This window comes from Photinus pyralis, unplaced genomic scaffold, assembly GCF_008802855.1.
Source record: "Photinus pyralis isolate 1611_PpyrPB1 unplaced genomic scaffold, Ppyr1.3 Ppyr1.4_LG5, whole genome shotgun sequence".
In the NCBI taxonomy this organism is placed as follows: Eukaryota; Metazoa; Arthropoda; class Insecta; order Coleoptera; family Lampyridae; genus Photinus; species Photinus pyralis.
Window position 1 is genome coordinate 25,906,882 of NW_022170596.1, and position 18,706 is coordinate 25,925,587.

General features: G+C 37.2%; 1 protein-coding gene across 1 annotated transcript; it reads right to left on the reverse strand.

Moving 5' to 3' along the window:
• Positions 1-158: 158 nt before the first annotated feature.
• On the reverse strand, positions 159-16,091 carry LOC116170914 (glypican-6-like; the record flags this gene model as incomplete). The annotated part of the gene is given in 3 exon segments (XM_031487467.1): positions 159-641; positions 699-1,256; positions 15,945-16,091. Coding segments are annotated over 3 exon segments (1,094 nt in total), but the record flags the coding sequence as incomplete, so codon positions are not given.
• Positions 16,092-18,706: the final 2,615 nt, after the last annotated feature.

Sequence of the window (18,706 nt, forward strand, 5' to 3'; positions counted from 1 at the left end):
GGATTGTCCATATTAAACATCTGTGTTTGATTTTTGCCTAAATCTTTTCTTTCAATAAAAATCGATTATTATCAGAAACTGAGAATCAAGGCAAAATTGCTGCCGTAGGGATAGTATTGGATCCTTTATGATCATTGCCAGGGGATTATTAGGTTTTTGCATATTTTGCATATTTTAAGCTTCAGAACTTCATACAAAATATGCAAATCTGCTGCTGATTTGCTAGGTTGCTAACTGTACACAAGTAGATACCTAGCAAATATTACTTACCTGTTTGATATCTCTAATAAGCTTCTCGAGAGTAGCGCCACTATCAACTTTCTTGTGCTTATTTTTCTTGTTTTTACTTTTATTGTTGCTCTCCTCATTAAAAGTGAGCGTTTCAAATGTTATTTCATCTTCATCAGTTTTCACCCTTCGCGCTTCAACGCGAGGTTCTTCGACGTCACTGGGAGTACTAGCTTGACGACGTCGCCTCTGCAAAGCGGGGTTGCCGCACCCTGTAAATATTTTTTGCGAGACCTCTACCCCATTCTCTTGAAAAATCATCACAGCTTCAGAAATTTTTATATTAATAGGCTCTACGACCATTTCTATATTAAAAGCACCTGTAATACGGTCCGCTACCTTATCTAATGCATCTGGAAACCGACAAGATTAATATACTAAGCCGACAATATTTCTGATGAGCAACTTACCCACAAAGTTATTCCACTGGTTATCTAAAAGTATATGGTTTTCTAAACAACTTTTCAAAATCGATAGGCAATACGGCGAACAACTTTTTGTACCCTTTATCCCAAGACATTTATCACAATGTTGCATTCGAGCCAATTCATTCCCGCACCTCTCCGTCGGCGTTAAGGAGCCCATGTTTCGAACGACATCGGCACCGGCTGCTAAGGCTTTGTAAAACGCTCGCGTAGCTACGAACGATCGTCTCAATTGTATTCCGAGTTTGTGCGGGATGTCGCCAAACGGTTTCAAATCGGTCATATGTTCGGCTACACATTCTAAATATCTGTCGTCGAACTGATATTGTGCATTAATTACGGTGAACATGCGTTGATACAGGATTCCAAAGAAGGTATCTAAGGCTTCCGCTAGTCGTACGCGACCGCTATTATAATATCTCTCTAATTCTTCGAAAAAATCCGTAAATACAAAAGAATGCTGTAAGTAGATCACACCGTAAGTTTTCTTGAACATTTCGTGAAACTCCCGTTTTGAATTGTTCATAAGATTCCTGAAGAATTCTGAAACAAAAAGAAAAAAGTGAGGTAGTTACTTAGTAAAACACTATATGTATAGTAGGTAGTTAAGTGAAGTGTTACAAACATGTTACGCTTGATTTCCATATTTCTCTTAGTTCTGTTTGGAAATGGCATAGGAAGCTATGGTAATAACAAAAGATTCTTGAAGATGTAATGCTTGTGAAATGTAACAAAGTTTGGTACGCATGCAACAAGTGCCGTAATTCCGAAGCATCATTCAGCTTGGGGTTTGTATTTAAGGTAATTAGAACCTTAATTTCAATTTAATTTGTTTAATCGATCGCTTGTTGCGTGGTGTGTTTTATCTGGGCCTGGATGCCTATATTTGTTTCAGCTGATTGGATTGATTGATGTTGAATACATTTTGTGCGTGCGGGCGTGTTGTAACAGTTGGGAAATTCAATTTTACTTAATTCGTACGCCATCTATTGATTGGTATAAAATTTCAATATTATTTAGCAATTTCTTCTAAATTTATTTTGCATTTTAATAAGTTTCTCACTAGAGGGAGATAGGAAAAAAGGTTCTTCGTAGTTCGTACTCATCGATATAATACGTTTCTACCTACTTGTATCGTAGCACGTTGCTTGAAAGGTGGTTTTCATGTAGTGTATTAATCGACAATTTGGTCGGATTATTTGAGCCATCCTTATTAAACTAATATTGGAGAAGCCGTATTTTGCCATTTGGAAGGTCTTTCTTACAATATTGTATGATGCGGATTGTTCCGGATTAAAGAAGCACGTATCTTTGGAACGCCCGAATTATATCTCGGCTCAGGGTAAGCCTGTTAATCCTTTAACTTCTTTTATTGAGTTACGATTCTGTTTAAGCTGTTTGTTTATTCTGAGTCGTTTGCTACTCTCTTTTGTTTTGCCTGTATTTGGATACATTGATTGGTCAAGTAACGATTAAGTTTGGGGAAGAATCACTATCCTGCAAGTCTATTAGAGATAACTACGACATTCGATTATTGTATTTGTGGGTAAACTACAACCAGCGTACCTAGTGTCGAACCAATCCTACGTGGACGACTTCGTTGAGCAATCGTTAAACCCATATCGTCTGCCTACGCCTTAAATGGAGACAACTACATGTTCATAGTGGTATGTTTTTGTACAGGGTGGCCAAATAAGAATGCGAGGTACTGTATCTGGGAACCTGTCCATCGTAGAGGCTTGCGGTAAAAAAATTTATTACTAAAACGGCGACGAGAAAAACCTGGAAAATATTTTTAAGTTTCTGCAATGGCCGCTAGGGGGCGTAACTGCAATCTGAAATCCAAAAAAGTGAGTTTTCTGTGAATTCCGCTGTATTAACCTAACAAAAAAATGTCCGATCTAAGAAGTTGACGATAATCTGAACCTTTTTTGTTTTGACAATTTTTCCTGTATCTCTAAAAATGAAGTGGTGGGGGGTATTCAAAGGTTTTCGTAAAGAACACCATGTATCTTCGAAACGACTGAGTCGATATTAACAAACTCAGGTTAATTGAAAAGAGTTATTCTTCGGCTACAATAAGCATATCGCCGCTTGAGGGCTTTTTTCGACATTCTGACAGAAATGATTAATTTTCTAAAAAAAATTAAATGCACTGGTTCGACTTTTTTTTCATAAAAAAGTAGCTAAATGATGCGTAAACAAACTCGCGAAAACCGCACTCGATATCTTGTTCCTAACTTAAAATTTAGGCCAAAGAAAATGTTATACCCTCAGAATTTAATTTTTCCGGAATTATTTTTATTATATAATTTGTGGCCCTAAGGTGGATCGATTTAAAAAATAAAGCTTTTAATGCCGCCGTAAATGCCCAAAATGCTGGCCATCACGATATAAAAATATATATATATCTCAAGATATCGAGATGCTGTTTTCGCGAGTTTGTTTAGGCATAATTTAGCTACTTTTTCATGAAAAAAAAATCGAACCAATGCATTTAATTTTTTTGAGAAAATTAAACATTTCTGTCGGAATGTCGAAAAAAGCCCTCAAGCGGTGATTTGTGAAATTAACAAAACTTTAAATAGTATAATATTTGTAGCTAAAGAATAGCTCTTTTGAACTAACCCGAGTTTGTTTAAATCGGCTCAGCCGGTTCGAAGATACAGGGTGTTCTTTACGGAAACCTTTGAATACCCCCCACCACTTAATTTTTCGAGATACAGGAAAAATTGTCAAACAAAAAAGGTTCAGATTATCGTCAACTTCAAAGACCGGACATTTTTTTGTTAGGTTAATATAGCGGAATTCACAGAAAAATCACTGTTTTAGATTCCAGATTGCAGTTATGCCCCCTAGCGGCCATTTCCAAAACTTAAAAATATTTTCCAGGTTTTCTCGTGGCCGTTTTAGTAATAAATTTTTTTACTGCAAGCCTCTACGATGGACAGGTTCCCAGATACAGTACCTCGCATTCTTATTTGGCCACCCTGTACATACATCAAGCTTCACTTGGCCCTATTTAAGCTCATACCTTTTAACGTAATTAATTCCACGTTAATGTCCTTTGTGCGTGGATAACTTTTGTTGTAGATCTGGACCGTCTGTATAAGCGCTTACACCGCCGAGAATCTACTTTGGATTTGCTTCATCCTTCGGTAAGTGATATTTTGGTGATCTGTATCTTTAATACTGCGTTTAATATTAACCCTTGCATGGTGTTCTTTGTTTTTGGATTTAAAGCTAATTTATTGGAATTTTTATAAATTTGTCAGAAATTAAAATTGCAAACATCCAGTGGCGTAGCTAGGCCTTTTTAGGGAGGGATGCAGCCCCCCCCCCAATTCTGTATCTAGCCCCCCCTTTATATTTTTAACAGTTTTTATTATAAGCGTCTTTCGCAAAAAACCAAAAAAATAAAAATACCTAAAAATCTTACTTACACAGGCATGATTTATTAAAAGGTAATGTTCCTACATTTATAATTTGTTTGTCTTAGAGTCTAAATGTTTAAAATGGAACAGTTTTGCTGTTTTTGTCATGTTCAACTGAAGTTTTTCTCATCAACCCCCTAAATATGATCTTCCATCATGCTTCTAGCTTACTGGCCTTGGTAACGTGCTTAAATTCCATTGTCTTGACTCTTGATGAAAGTGTTGTCCTTGTTATTACCAAAAAGCTCCCACATTATCCTTAAATGAATCTAAATGAGAATGTAACCTGTGCATCTTTAGAGACATTCTATACCCGATGATGCAAAACCAAATCCTGTCAGCTCGTCATATCTTTCAGCTCTATGGTTTCCCAGGAACCACTGAACGGGAGACCATGGACTATTGCCTTAAAACTGTTCCAGGATTTATTTGAGGGAAAACAAAGACTCCAGCTTTAATTTTCGCCCCTGAATGCTTTCAATCAAATCGCTATAACTTTTGTAGAAGCAAATATTTTCGATGTCTAATCGCACTTTTTATTTATTTTTGCTTATTATAGTCAGAATATATTAAGTAAATCCCATGCGCAAAAAAAATACCTATTTTTGTTGACCAGTGTTAAAGGTTAGAATGGTCGGCATCTGTTTTTAGCAAGTTTTTACAAATTTATTCATAAATTTTAATCTCACTTTGGCCGGCTGGTTGGTTGGTTGGCTGGCTGGCTGGCAGGCAGCAAATGAGTAGATGAACGTGAGTAGGGCAATGTTTTAGCTGCCGTAGCTGTAAAAATGTAAAACTTTTTTGAAAACTTAGCAACGGCCAGTTCTCCATAGAAAGACGAAGATTCAGAAAACTTTCCATAATCAAGCCCTTACTCTGATAGCAATTCCAAATTGATTGGAAGAGTTGTTTACACCACAAAAAAGTCCCAGAATACAGTAGACTTTCACAAAGCCAAAGAGCGTAGGTATAGTCAGGTCTTGAAAATCACCCCAAAACAACTTGCTTGAGACCGAACGGAAAACAATTCATTCTAATAGAACCAAACCAATACAATAAAAGTTAACGCAGTTGCGTAGAATCGTCTGGAGACGGGGTTAGGGGAATGAAATACAAATTTATATTGCAAGATTAGTGACCGTTACTCGTTACCAAGTGCAAGGGACCAATAGACGCCAGCAACGAGAATTCAAAGGTGAAAAATCTCCCGGGCAAAGTATGCGTGGAAGAAACATAAAAAGTTCGTGGGTCTGAATTGGAATAAGGCCATATTTTAATAATAATAATAATAATGTCTTTTATTAGCTACATTACAACTGAATCCATACATATATAAAGTACAAAAAAAAACAACATTCTGCGTGCGTTTTATTCCCGTGAATAAAATTGTCTTAATTGAATATTCAGAAATAAGATACCTAATGCAGTTTTAGTATAAACAACATTCCGATAAAGACGATGCGCTTTAGTGATGCGCGCATGCACACTCCACTGTTAACAATACGATTAATATTAACTTCCCCCTTGCAAGTAAAGTGATATTATTGGCCGGCCCGTGTGGCGCAGTTCAGTTAAAGCTGGACTGTGGTGCTAAGTGTCCCTGGTTCGAATCCGGGTTCGGGCATGGATATTTGTAAATGTATAGTGGGTTGGGTTGGTAGAGCAGCATTGGATGAAACCCCGCCCACTCAAGAATAAAGGCAAAATAAAATAAATAAATATTCTTAAATTGCGACCATATAAAGTTACACTGTAGAGGCGCATTGTCCGTACGTTCGGTCCTCTCATTTCGAACACAACGCACTGTGAGACGTTTAAATCGCATTTAAAGTGGCATTTTGCTCACGAACAACAACTCGAATTATATCTTCGAGAATTTGACGCTAGTTTTGAACGCGGTCGAGATAAATACAAGCTTCATTAATCTGAAAATTTCCATACAACGAGAGGAAATCTTGTACGAGAGCAAGTCGCAAAAGGGTATCTCCCAAAGCGATCCAGTTCTCAATTTTTCTTGGAGGACGCTTTCTTTTTCAAAAGAGAGAGAGCTCGATATCTGTAAATTATTTAAATTTTATTTGAATTGCGTAAAGTATTAGTCGGTTACCTTTGAGAATTTTCAGCCGATGCGATCGTAACATTCTTAAAGAAACCGATCTGTGGAAATTTATTGCATGAAACAGATTTCTAGTGCACTTATTTATTATAACTGGATCTATACAAAGGAATTTGGTATTTTTTAATTAGTGGGAATGAATATTCCTTGACATTAATTCAAATGTTGTTTATAGCGTGTATAAATAGTTGGTGTAAAAAATTGCCAAGCGTGTAGGTATATTATGCATTCAAAATATGAGAAGCGGAAACTTAGAACTGATACGTGGCCACGAGTTTTTTGTATTTATATGAAACAAATCAATATTTTAAATCAGAAAAATGTGAAGTCTCCTTCATTCTCATAGAATTGGATCGACTTCAGTTTGTTATTTATTTTGGAATTCGTGTTTATTTCTGGTGACTAGAGCGCCAATTTTTGATTTTCAGATTTAAAAAGAAGATAAAAGGCCAAACTACCGCAAGGTACCGGGTGCATAAATTTTATTACTGAGCTAGCCGTGGGTAATATTAAATGTGATAGGAAAAATTGTACCAGTGCCGTAGAGGTTTACTTTTATTTAATACGTTTAGCCGAACTAACCGTTACAATTGACGATTAGACCTCTACAATAAAACTTAAGGCAATAAAATTGGTTAAAAAAATATTGCTCCAAAAATCTAGCAAAAACGACTTATTTCAGAGTCTACGGGACACAACTATTTCTATTAGATTTTGAGCCGTACAATCCCAAAACGAAGCAGCCCACTACAATAAAACTTAAAAGTCAATACAAGCGGTTAAAAAATCTTGCTCCAAAAATCTACCAAAAACGACTTATTTCAGAGTGAACGGGGAGCAATTATTTATAATGTAATAGATTTTGACCTGTAGAACCCCAAAACGAAGCGGTATTGAAAACAAAACCACTACAACACAACCGATTTTAAAAAAGCAAGTGTAGGTACGTATCTCAAAAACGGCTTGTCTTAACCAGAAAAGAGCTACTTCGAATAGAGTGTTACTGTAGCACCACTATAATAAAAGTTGGCAACACAGCCGATTAAAGAAAGCCAAGTATATATATAGCTTTGCCTCGAAAATTTACCAAAAATTCCAAATCAACCAGAAAAGAAAGAATACGGTTTTGATGTGTTTGAGGGAAACATTCTGGAAAATCTCACATACGTAGTATCTCAAATTTCTTGAAAGAAAGCATTATCAAAAATTCGATATCCCCATTGGCGATCATCACTCCATCGCAAGAAGCGAGAGGAGCCTGTCGGAATCTTCTATCTGCACCACTGGAATTTCTCAACAGATCGTTTCTGTCATTTGGGCAAGAAAACCTCGTTGACAAGCCCGAAGTATGTTTTTTTCTCGAATTCTGTGCGAATTTAAGTAGTTGACTTTAAAAATGTGCGGAACCAATATCATAAACTGGAGCAAGGTCTAGTGCGCATGCATGATTTGACTTTGGGATGATGGTAAGATAGATACTGTAGAAGGAATACTTAAGTAGGTACCTACCAATGTTTATGTTTGACAGCAGTTGGTTTACAACACATTTCCGACAAAAAAACAATTATAAATTCCTCATTTTGAATTCAATATACTCGTTACTCGTCTCATTAGAATGTAACAGGTATGAACAATTACCAATGCGCCATTGCTGTACGTAAAGGAAGACATAAATTGTTTAAAATTCATATGCATATGAACCTTCCGATATAGATATACATCGAATCAATGAGCTACATTATTTTTAATTAAGCACCAAGTTAAAAGATCACTCAGTTCATTAACTGTAAAAAGATCATTGTACTATGCACAATATTTTTTAATTGTTTATAATATGGATATGTCTGACGTAAATAACTCACATAAATTGAAGAATGACAACAAAATCATTTTAAATGTGTTCCTGGAAGTTTTGTTTAATTTACAGCAGATGCATTAACTAAAGTAACCAGCAACAATAAGTATTACATTATACAGTTTGATGAAGTGCGCCATCCGACAGAATATAAATATGTTTGATTGATTCTTGGCATTTTAGGCACGTCTTCAACAGGATATTTTGATGATTTTATTTTTAGTGAACAAAAAGATGACGGAACATGTAAACTACCTAAATATTTATTGTTTTATTGTACAAAACTCGTGTGGTACGTAAATAAAAGACGTGTGAATTTATTAGCAACCCCACATGTCGCGACAAAAACAGATTCGCATGAGTAATAAGGCAAAAATACATATACCGAACGTTTGAAATATTAGTGCAATGACTTCTACATTATTTTCTCATACTTTTTCTGTCTAAAAGAACTTGAAATAAACAAAATGTCGTTGCAAAAAGTATGCGAGTTGCAGTTTGAAATTCAATATGCGCAAAAACTTTAATGGATTGGTGACAAAAACTGCTTTGGATAAAACCAGGTACTTACGTATACCTTTCGCTAAATTATCAAGAGTATGTATAGGTACCTACTGTATATTGGCGCGGTTCTTTTATACATTTTATTTATTTATTTAATGCCGCTCTCTTATTTTAACATGAAAGAACGAATTATATAAACAACATGTAGATAATTCACTTTTTTTGTAATAAACGAACACATGATGAAAATAATAATCAGCACAAGATTAAACAAGTAAAAATCGTGCACATTGTGCAGATAAAGCGCATTTTTTAAACCGAAATAGCTTTTGTTTTGACATCACCAATGGATATATTTCTCGCAGACGTCTCAATCGCCCTTTGTGAGTACCCTCTTCCGACAATCCGTTCTTAAGGTATAAGAGAATATACCCGATCACGATAATAGGTCGAGGAGGAGGGTTATGGTTGGTAGAAATTAATTCCTTTCGTTGAGACCTTTCATTAAGAGTACCATGAAGGATAAAACTAGTTCCACTGCCCCCCCCTTCTGTCTACCCGTACTTTGATCAGAGGACAGAAAGAAGAGCAGTAGTTTGTAGAAAACGGTTTCTTTCGTTGAGACCTTTAATTAGAATTCAATGAGAGATAAAATTAAATTAATTTTTAACCCCCCCCCCCCCGGCCCCGTCGTTGTAGTAGTTCGAAACGGCAGAAGTGGGTTCGGATGGACAAAACGCAAACAATAACACATTTTTTTTCATTCTTAAAAAATGCGCTAAAAATTAATAAAGTTGTCTGGTTTTGCGGTTTCTCCACAAATGGCAAATGAATATCAAGTAGGGACATCTATTAAATGAGACAGTAACGAACTTTTTATAACTTTCCAGTGCTGAAATTTGAACGAAAAAAATGTGATTTGGTCATTTGCTTTTGTCCGTTCTTCTAGGGGAATGGTCCTAAAGTCCTGGATTGTTTTGCAATTGGTAGCCTATATCTTGAAGGTCTGCCAGACAACCATCAAATTTCGCTGTCTTAAGCCCCCCCCCCCCCCCCCTCAAGATGCTCTTTTTGAAAGTAAACGTGTGTAAATTTTACATACCACAGCCAATTGGTCTCAGATTTTGCATAGCCATGTATTTAATGATCCTAAGTAACACTTAAAAATGGGGGGGAGGGGGATTAAACACACGTTCTGCCCTTAATGGTATTCTAATGAAAGGTCTCACCGAACTAAATTGGTTTGTACAACTATAACTTTCCCGCGCGCCTCTTTTTCGTGATCAGTGAATGACGGTGCCGGTGGAGGGAGTGGGGGGTTGGAAATTAAATATATCTTTCATGGTACTATAATTGAAGGTACCAACGAAAGGAACCGTTTTATACCAACTACCGCACTTTTTTTGAAGGGGGGTGGGGGGTGGAACTAGTTCTATCCTTCATGGTACTCTAATCAAAGGTCTCCACGAAAGCTATTAATTTCTACCAACCATAGTTCTCCTTCTCGACCCCTTATCTTGATGGATATATTCCCTTATATCTCCAAAATGGAATGTCGGAAGAGGATACTCATAAAGGGCGATTCGGACGTCTGGAAGATATCTCCAAAACGGATTGTCGGAGGAAAGTACTCTCAAAAGCAAAATGAATCGACTAGACGACACATATCTATTGGTGAAGTCGAAGCAAATACAATACCTTGACAACGAAGTGTCGGAAGAGGGTACTCATAAAAGGCAAGCTGATGATTTTGGCATTAAAACCATATACGGGATTTGAAGTAATTGTATATTTGAAATATAGTATAGGTATAGGGACTAATAAAGATGTATTCAAATTATTTGGGTTGCAAAGAAGACATCAAGGAAGGATGTTTTCCAATAAACCGAGAGTGCAAAGTGTTTTGCTTCGTAGCTATCTTCAAATCTCAAAATGTTTGTTTCATTAATTTTTCCTCGTGCAACACATAGTATGACGGAACTAAAGCGACAGGACTGTATACTGTTGTATACTTCTCTCCAAATAAAGGTCTTTCAAATGAAACAATTGTCCTTATTAATTTTTTTTTGAGTTGGATCCATCGTTCCTCGAAATGGGGGTTGAAATATATTATGTTATCAAAAATCTCTAAACCTTCCCCATATAGTTACTATATGGGGAAGGTTTAGAGATTTTTGATAACATAATAATGTCCTTATTAATGTTGTGACCTTCGTCACATTAACTTCAAAACTTCAATTGAAAAGAGCGGAGCTCTCGAGCCCGAGGAGAAGGGCCTATTTCCTTTGTTTTTTTTAAATTACAAGACTGTTTCGATAGGACGAGTACTTTGGCAGCTACAGCGACGACAGAAAGTAATTTGCCAGTATAGGAAGTTTTTTGCTTGTACCGCTTCGTAGTGAAATAGAACGGAACTAAAATGCGATAGAATGAAGCGCTTTCAGATAAGAAGCAAGTGTGCACAGTGGCGGATTTAAATTTTTTGCGCCCCTAGGCACACCGAAAGATATGCGCCCCTCCAAAAATAATCTTTAAATTTCAATAAACTTTAAGATGCTAATAAAAATCACATTATACCTTGAAATTTTTAAAACTAATATGAATAGAAATACAGTACCTAACATTACGTTTTCACACACGTCAAAACTCGCATTGTCGATTATCGTTCTTACAGTTAAGTTTGTTTAAACTCTCTACCAATGCCAATTTCTTTCATAATTTTAATTAAAAATTTTTTTCGTTTGTAAGTTGTTAGGGGACTTATTTTAAAACTAAAAACATTATCTAAAATAAATATAGCGCAAAAAAATGCCGCCCCCTAAAGCTGCCGCCCCTAGGCACGTGCCTAGTGTGCCTATATGTAAATCCGCCACTGAGTGTGCAAGCAAATACATGTATAAAAAACGTGACCGAAGCTTGGTTTTCGTTGGGCCCGTTTCGGTTTCTTGACTATGCGACTACATTAAAATTGGGTGGGAGAGAAAGATTCTTCGCTGAATTTTCTAGACGAACCTGTGTAAGTCGAGAGCGGCATTTAAGATCGCGTAATATTTGATTCTTCGCTGAACCTTCAAAGCGAATCAGGGTTCTATGTAAGTTAAGCGCGTAACATTAATTAATTTCAACTGAAAGTTTTAAGACGAGGTAACGGTCCGTTCTTTCGTTGAATGTACCCTTAGTTTGAGTAACTAACTGAATCCGCTGTGTTAGGAGTGTAGTCGGTACAAATGGGAATGGGGAATTATCACGGTTGCTTTTGTCGTTGAATGGCAGGTACTTATTTTTCGAAAGATGTTGAAATGTGAGGTATAAAATCTAAAGCCACCCAGTAAAAATTGCCGAAATTGTATTTCTAAACGTATTTACTTGAATACGGCTGGTGATATCTTTTCGAGGTAAAGTTATCTTCATAGGATTTCTTTTTCGCTAATGCCATATGTTTTAATTTAATTATCTTTCTTTTATTTATATCGCAATCCGAAACCGATTTATTAATGGAGTAGGTACGTAATTAAATTTTAGTCTAATGGTAAAACGAGTTCACCAACTTATGATTGATATATTCTGCTCAGATGAAACTTGTCTAACACATGGTATTTAAGATGCAATGCAATGTGTGAAATATCGGTGCAGCTGCCAAAGTGCAGATAATCTGCAATTCCTTTTGCCGTGACTTTTCCGTTGCGGTACATTTTTGCTACCATCGTGACAAATTGCTCTGCAATTGATTAGATGCAATAGATAAGTTGCTAATGTGTCATCAACCTTTACTATCTTTTTATTGCCTTTGTCGTTAATGTTATCGCAAAGTAATTCAGTAAGTTTATCTTTCTGTCTGTAAGTCTGTATAAGTAATCAGCTGTGCTTAAAATTCGGATGTAGTTAGGTGTAACCTTGCCCAGAATTCCCAATTTATTTACTGTTTTATGCAATTATCATGTGTGTATATGTATTGTTCATTGGTCATTGCTAAGACAATAGTTTTTTTACCCCCGCCAGTGCCTGAGCTTGTATTCTTATTTTATTTTTAGTTTATAGTGGTGTCACTTGTGCAACGCCTGGCCCCAAAAGGTGTGTGAGCTTAGACCAGTTTCGAGCATTCTGCCGATTACTCCGAATTAAGTTTTCCTGCAGTTTTCCTAATTCGTAAGGTAAATACCGGAGTAGTATAGAACAACGTAAGACCTTTTGCAGGGGCACCTCTAAAAAGCATTTTGCGGATCTCTCTGTAATTGGGCGCAAGCCTGTTGAGGGCCCAGAACCAGAGAGGGATAATAAATTAAAAAAAAACCTTTGTGGGTGTTTCGCAGGAAGACCCTTTTCCCTGCCTAGCCGTAGCCAATTCCCTTTTCCTTCTCGAGGTTCGATACAACGAACTCATATAATCGTACGTGATTTTTTCTCGCGAAAGTTGAATTACAAGACAAAACGGTGGCACCAATTCGGCGAAATTATTGTCGTGTGCGAATTCCAATCCATTGCCAGTTACCATTATGAGCAAAATTAATATGTATAAAGTGGATTACTTATACAAAAGGGGAACTTCGATGTGTAGAGGAATTGACAGGTTGGCCGATTTATTTTCAACCTTGAACATAGTGCGAGTGTGTTGCAATCATAATACGTGAGCGAACATTTTCATTTTGATTGCATCATTTGATCGAGTTTAAATAAATTTGACCTCGAAAGCATTGGGGTCAAAAGTACAGCGCATTTCATTGCGTTTATATTTGGAGTGGTTAGTTACGATAACAAAACAAGTGTATTAACCACTCTTATTTATACGGGTGATAATTAGATTCTGGTTTTAAATGGCTGCCGGTAAAAAGTTTAAAGATGATTAATTAGTGCTTTTGCTAGCTGTTAAAATCCTAAGTGTACAATTGACATTTCAATAATGCAAAAATTGATAAATTATTCCAACAAAATTTCAACTACCAAATTTCGAGAAACCTGAAACCCAGTTTGCTCCCGATTCAAACCGTCAATCATCTTTCAAAACTAGGCGATACAAAAGGTCCAATTGTATTGCACAAGGCGTTTCACCATTCAATTTTTCGAATTGTTTGATTAGTGGAAGTTCTAAATAGTATTTTCCTATCACTTCCGATGAGTGACAGTAAAAATAACCTATGTTGCCATTCTAGAAAAAATTATCAGATAGACAACTTTATTATCCAAATGAACGGCATGATCCTAAAATTAACGTACAAGTATAACACTAATTTTCATAATTTCAGACTTGTTTAACATTCTTGTTATTGGCTAAATTAGATTAAATGGATGTTTGTGGTCATGTGGAGTCAATTTGATCCATTCATGGCCCGATTCACGGCCACGTAGATTATAAAATTTAATTGAATTGTGAGAGCCAAGTGATTCGTATACAAAATGTAGAAGAAAGTTGAGGTGAATGCGTTATTATATACGTATTTTTTAGCACAATCCGAAAGTGTCGGGACAGGATACTCCTCAAAGGAAAATCTGGCCGAGACCCCTTCGGCCGTTCGTCTTGTGGATTGGTATGGTAACACGCGTTCTCATTTTTTCATAAATCCTTAGTCATACAAATTCAAGAACGAGAATGACCACGCTTCACTTCAAATTGTAATAGGAACGCAAGAAATAAATAATAAATCGAACCTTTGATTATAAAATTATCAAAGTCCTCGTTTGAGATCGAAGGGACTTCAGCGCATTTTTGTGTGGCAGATCAGTATTCTATTAGCCACTTTCGATTCAACCATCAATAACAGATCTTGTCGAAGGCTACTACATTCACTAACCGCTTCCCACTTTCCTCGTGCACCCGCAATTCGCTTTTAAAGATTTGACTCCACCATCAGGAAGATCGTGTCGGGGGCTACCACATTCCCTTTGACGGTACCCACTTCCGACGTTCGGTTCACCCGCAATTCGCGTTTGAAGATTTGACTCCACCATCAGGAAGATCGTGTCGGGGGCTACCACATTTCCTTTGACGGTACCCCCTTCCGACGTCCCGTTCACCCGCAATTCGCGATTGAAGATTTGACTCCACCATCAGTGAGATCGTGTCGCGGGCTACCACATTCCCTTTTACGGTACCCACTTCCGACGTCCCGTTCACCCGCAATTCGCGTTTGAAGATTTGACTCCACCATCAGGAAGATCGTGTCGGGGGCTACCACATTCCCTTTGACGGTACCTCCTTCCGACGTCCCGTTCACCAGCAATTCGCGTTTGAAGATTTGACTCCACCATCAGGAAGATCGTGTCGGGGGCTACCACATTCCCTTTGACGGTACCCCTTTCCGACGTCCCGTTTACCCGCAATTCGCGTTTGAAGATTTGGCGACACGAGAAAGAGAGACAGCGATTCGAGATTCACGAAACGTTAAACCGCGTGAGTTCGCAACGGAAGGTAAAAGGCGCCTGACTACTTCTCGAAGACGCGCGCGCGCGCCTCGCAAAAGGTCGTTAATTTCGCCCCTATGACAAAAAACAAAATTCCGCGCAGGAGTTGTGCGCGTTTACAACATCTTTCCGACGACACCAATTTCAAAAGAATCGGACCAAAACTGTAGTAGAAGATAGGAAAAAACTGAAAAACCTTCACGTTAGTATACTACGCTCGAGGATGACGCCCAGATGTCGCCAACCCCACATCATGTAGCCATGTCCCTAAGGTTGACAAATTTCACGGCCCTGTAGATACACGTACCCCCGTTGCCTTTCTACAAGAGTTCTTCTACGCGCCCACATTTGCTGCCAGCCAGCCAGCCAGCCAGCCAGCCAGCCAGCCAGCCAGCCAGCCAAAGTGAGATTAAAAGCTACTTTTTACAAAAAAAATTTTTTGCAAAAATGCGCTAAAAAAGAACAAACTCAACAACTCGCATTGTAACTCAGTCATTGTGTGTTGCCTACCACCTTGGAGACTGAACAAATCAGGATATTCGACGCAGATTCGTTTTAAAATTAGCGACTCTTAAATTTAATAATAATGTATAGTAAGTGTAATAAATTAGGACAGATGTGACGTTCATTTAAATGATTCAAAAAGCTGTGAATCCGAATAATGACTTATTTGTGTCAAAGGGATGGGAGAACCCGAGAACCTGAACAAGATCACGAAGCATGGCGCAAATAAATCTGTCAGTTCAGAATCTCAAAAAATAAATTTCAGGACTGTCGCCAACTACAAAATGTCGCTTTAAAAGCAAACGAACTTCTTAAAATATCTAAGCAAACGTACGTTGCGTTATCAACGGTCGGAATGTTTGTTACTGGAAAAATGTATGTTTGCCTAAGAAAATGAAAAACAAACACGCGAGATCTCTTACCATCAAAGCGTTTAGCTCTCGTGTCCAGCACCGAAGAGAGTCGATAAAGTGAATCCTTCAGGAATTTATCCAATTGTCGACGACTGTTAATGACTAATCGCCCTTCTAAAATTGGCCCGCAACATGAATGCATGCCACACACATCGCCTGTAACAAAAAAAATGATATGAGTAGGTATAAAGAACAATAACGTGTTATTACAACAATATATAAATCAGAAGGCAAGAATTCGTAAATCACACGTTTCAGTTAGCTACAATCTGACAGAGCTCCGGTGCATTCTTGCATCATTGAAGTTTAGCGAGCGAGCAGAATTCGAGTTCAATAAATTCCAAAAGCTCGGCATTCAGGTATGAGAGACTGGTTTAAAGCTCACCTGAAACGAAAGCGCTTGGCCTAAATACAATACGACGAATAATCCGGGATTAAGTTTCAATTATATACCTACTTTATAATACGCTTTACCGTTTCTGAGCTTTTCATTCCATTGTCCGTCGTGCACTTTGGTGCAAACGTGTGGATTGAAAAATTAATTAACAGAAAGTGATGGGTGAATACAATGCTGGATGTAACTAATCAGCATAATTTACAACTCAAATTGGATAATATCGGCGTGGACATGTGCATATTTTTCAAGCTCCGTTTGCCTTCACGGTCTACTTGGTACACAGCGACCATGTAGGAATGTGATGGCTTCATTTTGACAATTAGATTTTTTCTTCAATTAACGAGCACGAATTATTTTATTATCCAGCTCGCTACAAGTAATACTGGTTTTTAATCCCATTGTAAATCAACACTTTGACTAGGGCCCGATATTATATTTAACACCCGCGCCCAAGGCAACGTATTGTTTAACGCGGTTTAAGTTTTAATTTACGCGATTTTATTACCATAACCATATATTCCAGCTCCTTTTTACTATATTTACATCTTGATTGGACGTTAACTTCTTAATAATTAATTAACGTGACGTTTTTATTATAAATCAGTTTTTTTAGTTAAATATGCCTCAAGTATCTCTTACGGTTATAAATAAGATTAATGAAGGATTAAATTGATTAACATCACCAATTTATCACTTTAATACTCCTTCTAAAAAAGCGCTACATTATATTTCCAGCTCGATTTCCAGTAATCAAGTTGGTCCCCGATCCAATTCCATTAAATTTCCAGTATTTTCTCGCAAAAATCTGGAGGTAACGTGGCCGTGGCCCTCTGATTCCTTTTTATGAAGATTGGCACCGTTATACCGTGGACTAGCCATCTTACAATTTGTCGCACAATCTACCGCCTTTATTTTTGTATTGTTAATTGGTTCTCGCAGAAATTAGAGACTGTGACCGTAACCTCAACTAAAATTGCACTACTTCACTGTATCACCTGCACTTTTCATTGTGACCCCTATTGAACGTGTGGAGGGCGTACCACATACTTAGCAAAGGTCTGGTCTAGATCTCGCTTTTTTAACCACGAAACGGTATGTCTTCCAGAAGTTTTCCTTTTGCGTTAAATAGTAGTGCAGATAGAACCACGGTCCACGGATCGACCACTTTTCCAGGCGTTGCTGGTTCCCCTTTCAATATTGCATTACCGGTCTTAATAAAATGTAGTGAAGGACTTTCGTTCAATGTGAGAATAATTGACTGTAGAATTTGGTATACACATCGAATCTCAAGGCTCCATCGGATTTGTCGACTCTTTCAGAAACTTCAGAACCTTCATCTGGATTGAATGTGAAGTATCTTCATATCCTTCATCATGTATGGATTTTTAAGGTTCCTTAGCCTCTCGCTTCTTATCTGTTCGGTTTTATTGTTACCGCATTTTTGATCTCAAAAAAGAGCTTATACTTGGTGATCTTAAATAACTGCAGACAGTTTGAATTTGGCGCTTAAAATGTTTTAGTCTTAAATTTTGGCAATAACGGAATGTAAGACATAAATGAATTTGCTTCAAATTAACTATGAAACCTTTTCACGTACCACAGCAATATTTAGTGTAAGCGCCTGGAGAGGAGGTTACTCATGAATGTTTTGTTAACGTCCAAAATTTTTACTTAAGGCACTGGCAAACATGGTTTTTCCTAAACAGTTGTCGCCATTCGCCATCCATTGACGACGATTTTTTACGTATATTTTTATTATTGTTTATTCATTTCTACATACTCTCTGTATCGCGATCTTTGCGTTTTAAAGTAAGTAGTTCTTTTCAAAGCTCCTCGCAAATACGTACTTTATAAGGAATCATGTAACCCTAATGTTTAAAGCCGCTTTACATTAGGCAATTTTAGTGCAATGCAAGGCTTGTGCTATGCAATCTAAAATTGCCTTGCATTGCTTATTACGGTTTTACATTTATGCAATTGTGTTGCAACTTTTGTGCAAGTTCAGAAAAGTGTTGCAGTACTGACAACATATTTTTCAAAAATTGAAACTTTTCCACCATCAAATAGATATAAATACACATACCTGTTGTTATTAGCCATTGTAACAAAATTACAAGTTACATTTGTTACTTAACGAATAAATAAAGTTTTTAGGTTATTAAAAATAACACACGCGAAACCAAATAAATTGTGGTATTGACAAAATTACTGGAAAAGTTACTAGAACTTGCGCCAAACTTGCAAGTGAAATAGAACTTTCTCTATTTATTTTTCTTGCACCTGAATTGCGTATGAAAATGCGCAGTAACGTATCTCTAACTTGCATTGCTCTTGCATTGCACGAAAATTGCCTAATGTAAAGCGGCTTTTAGGC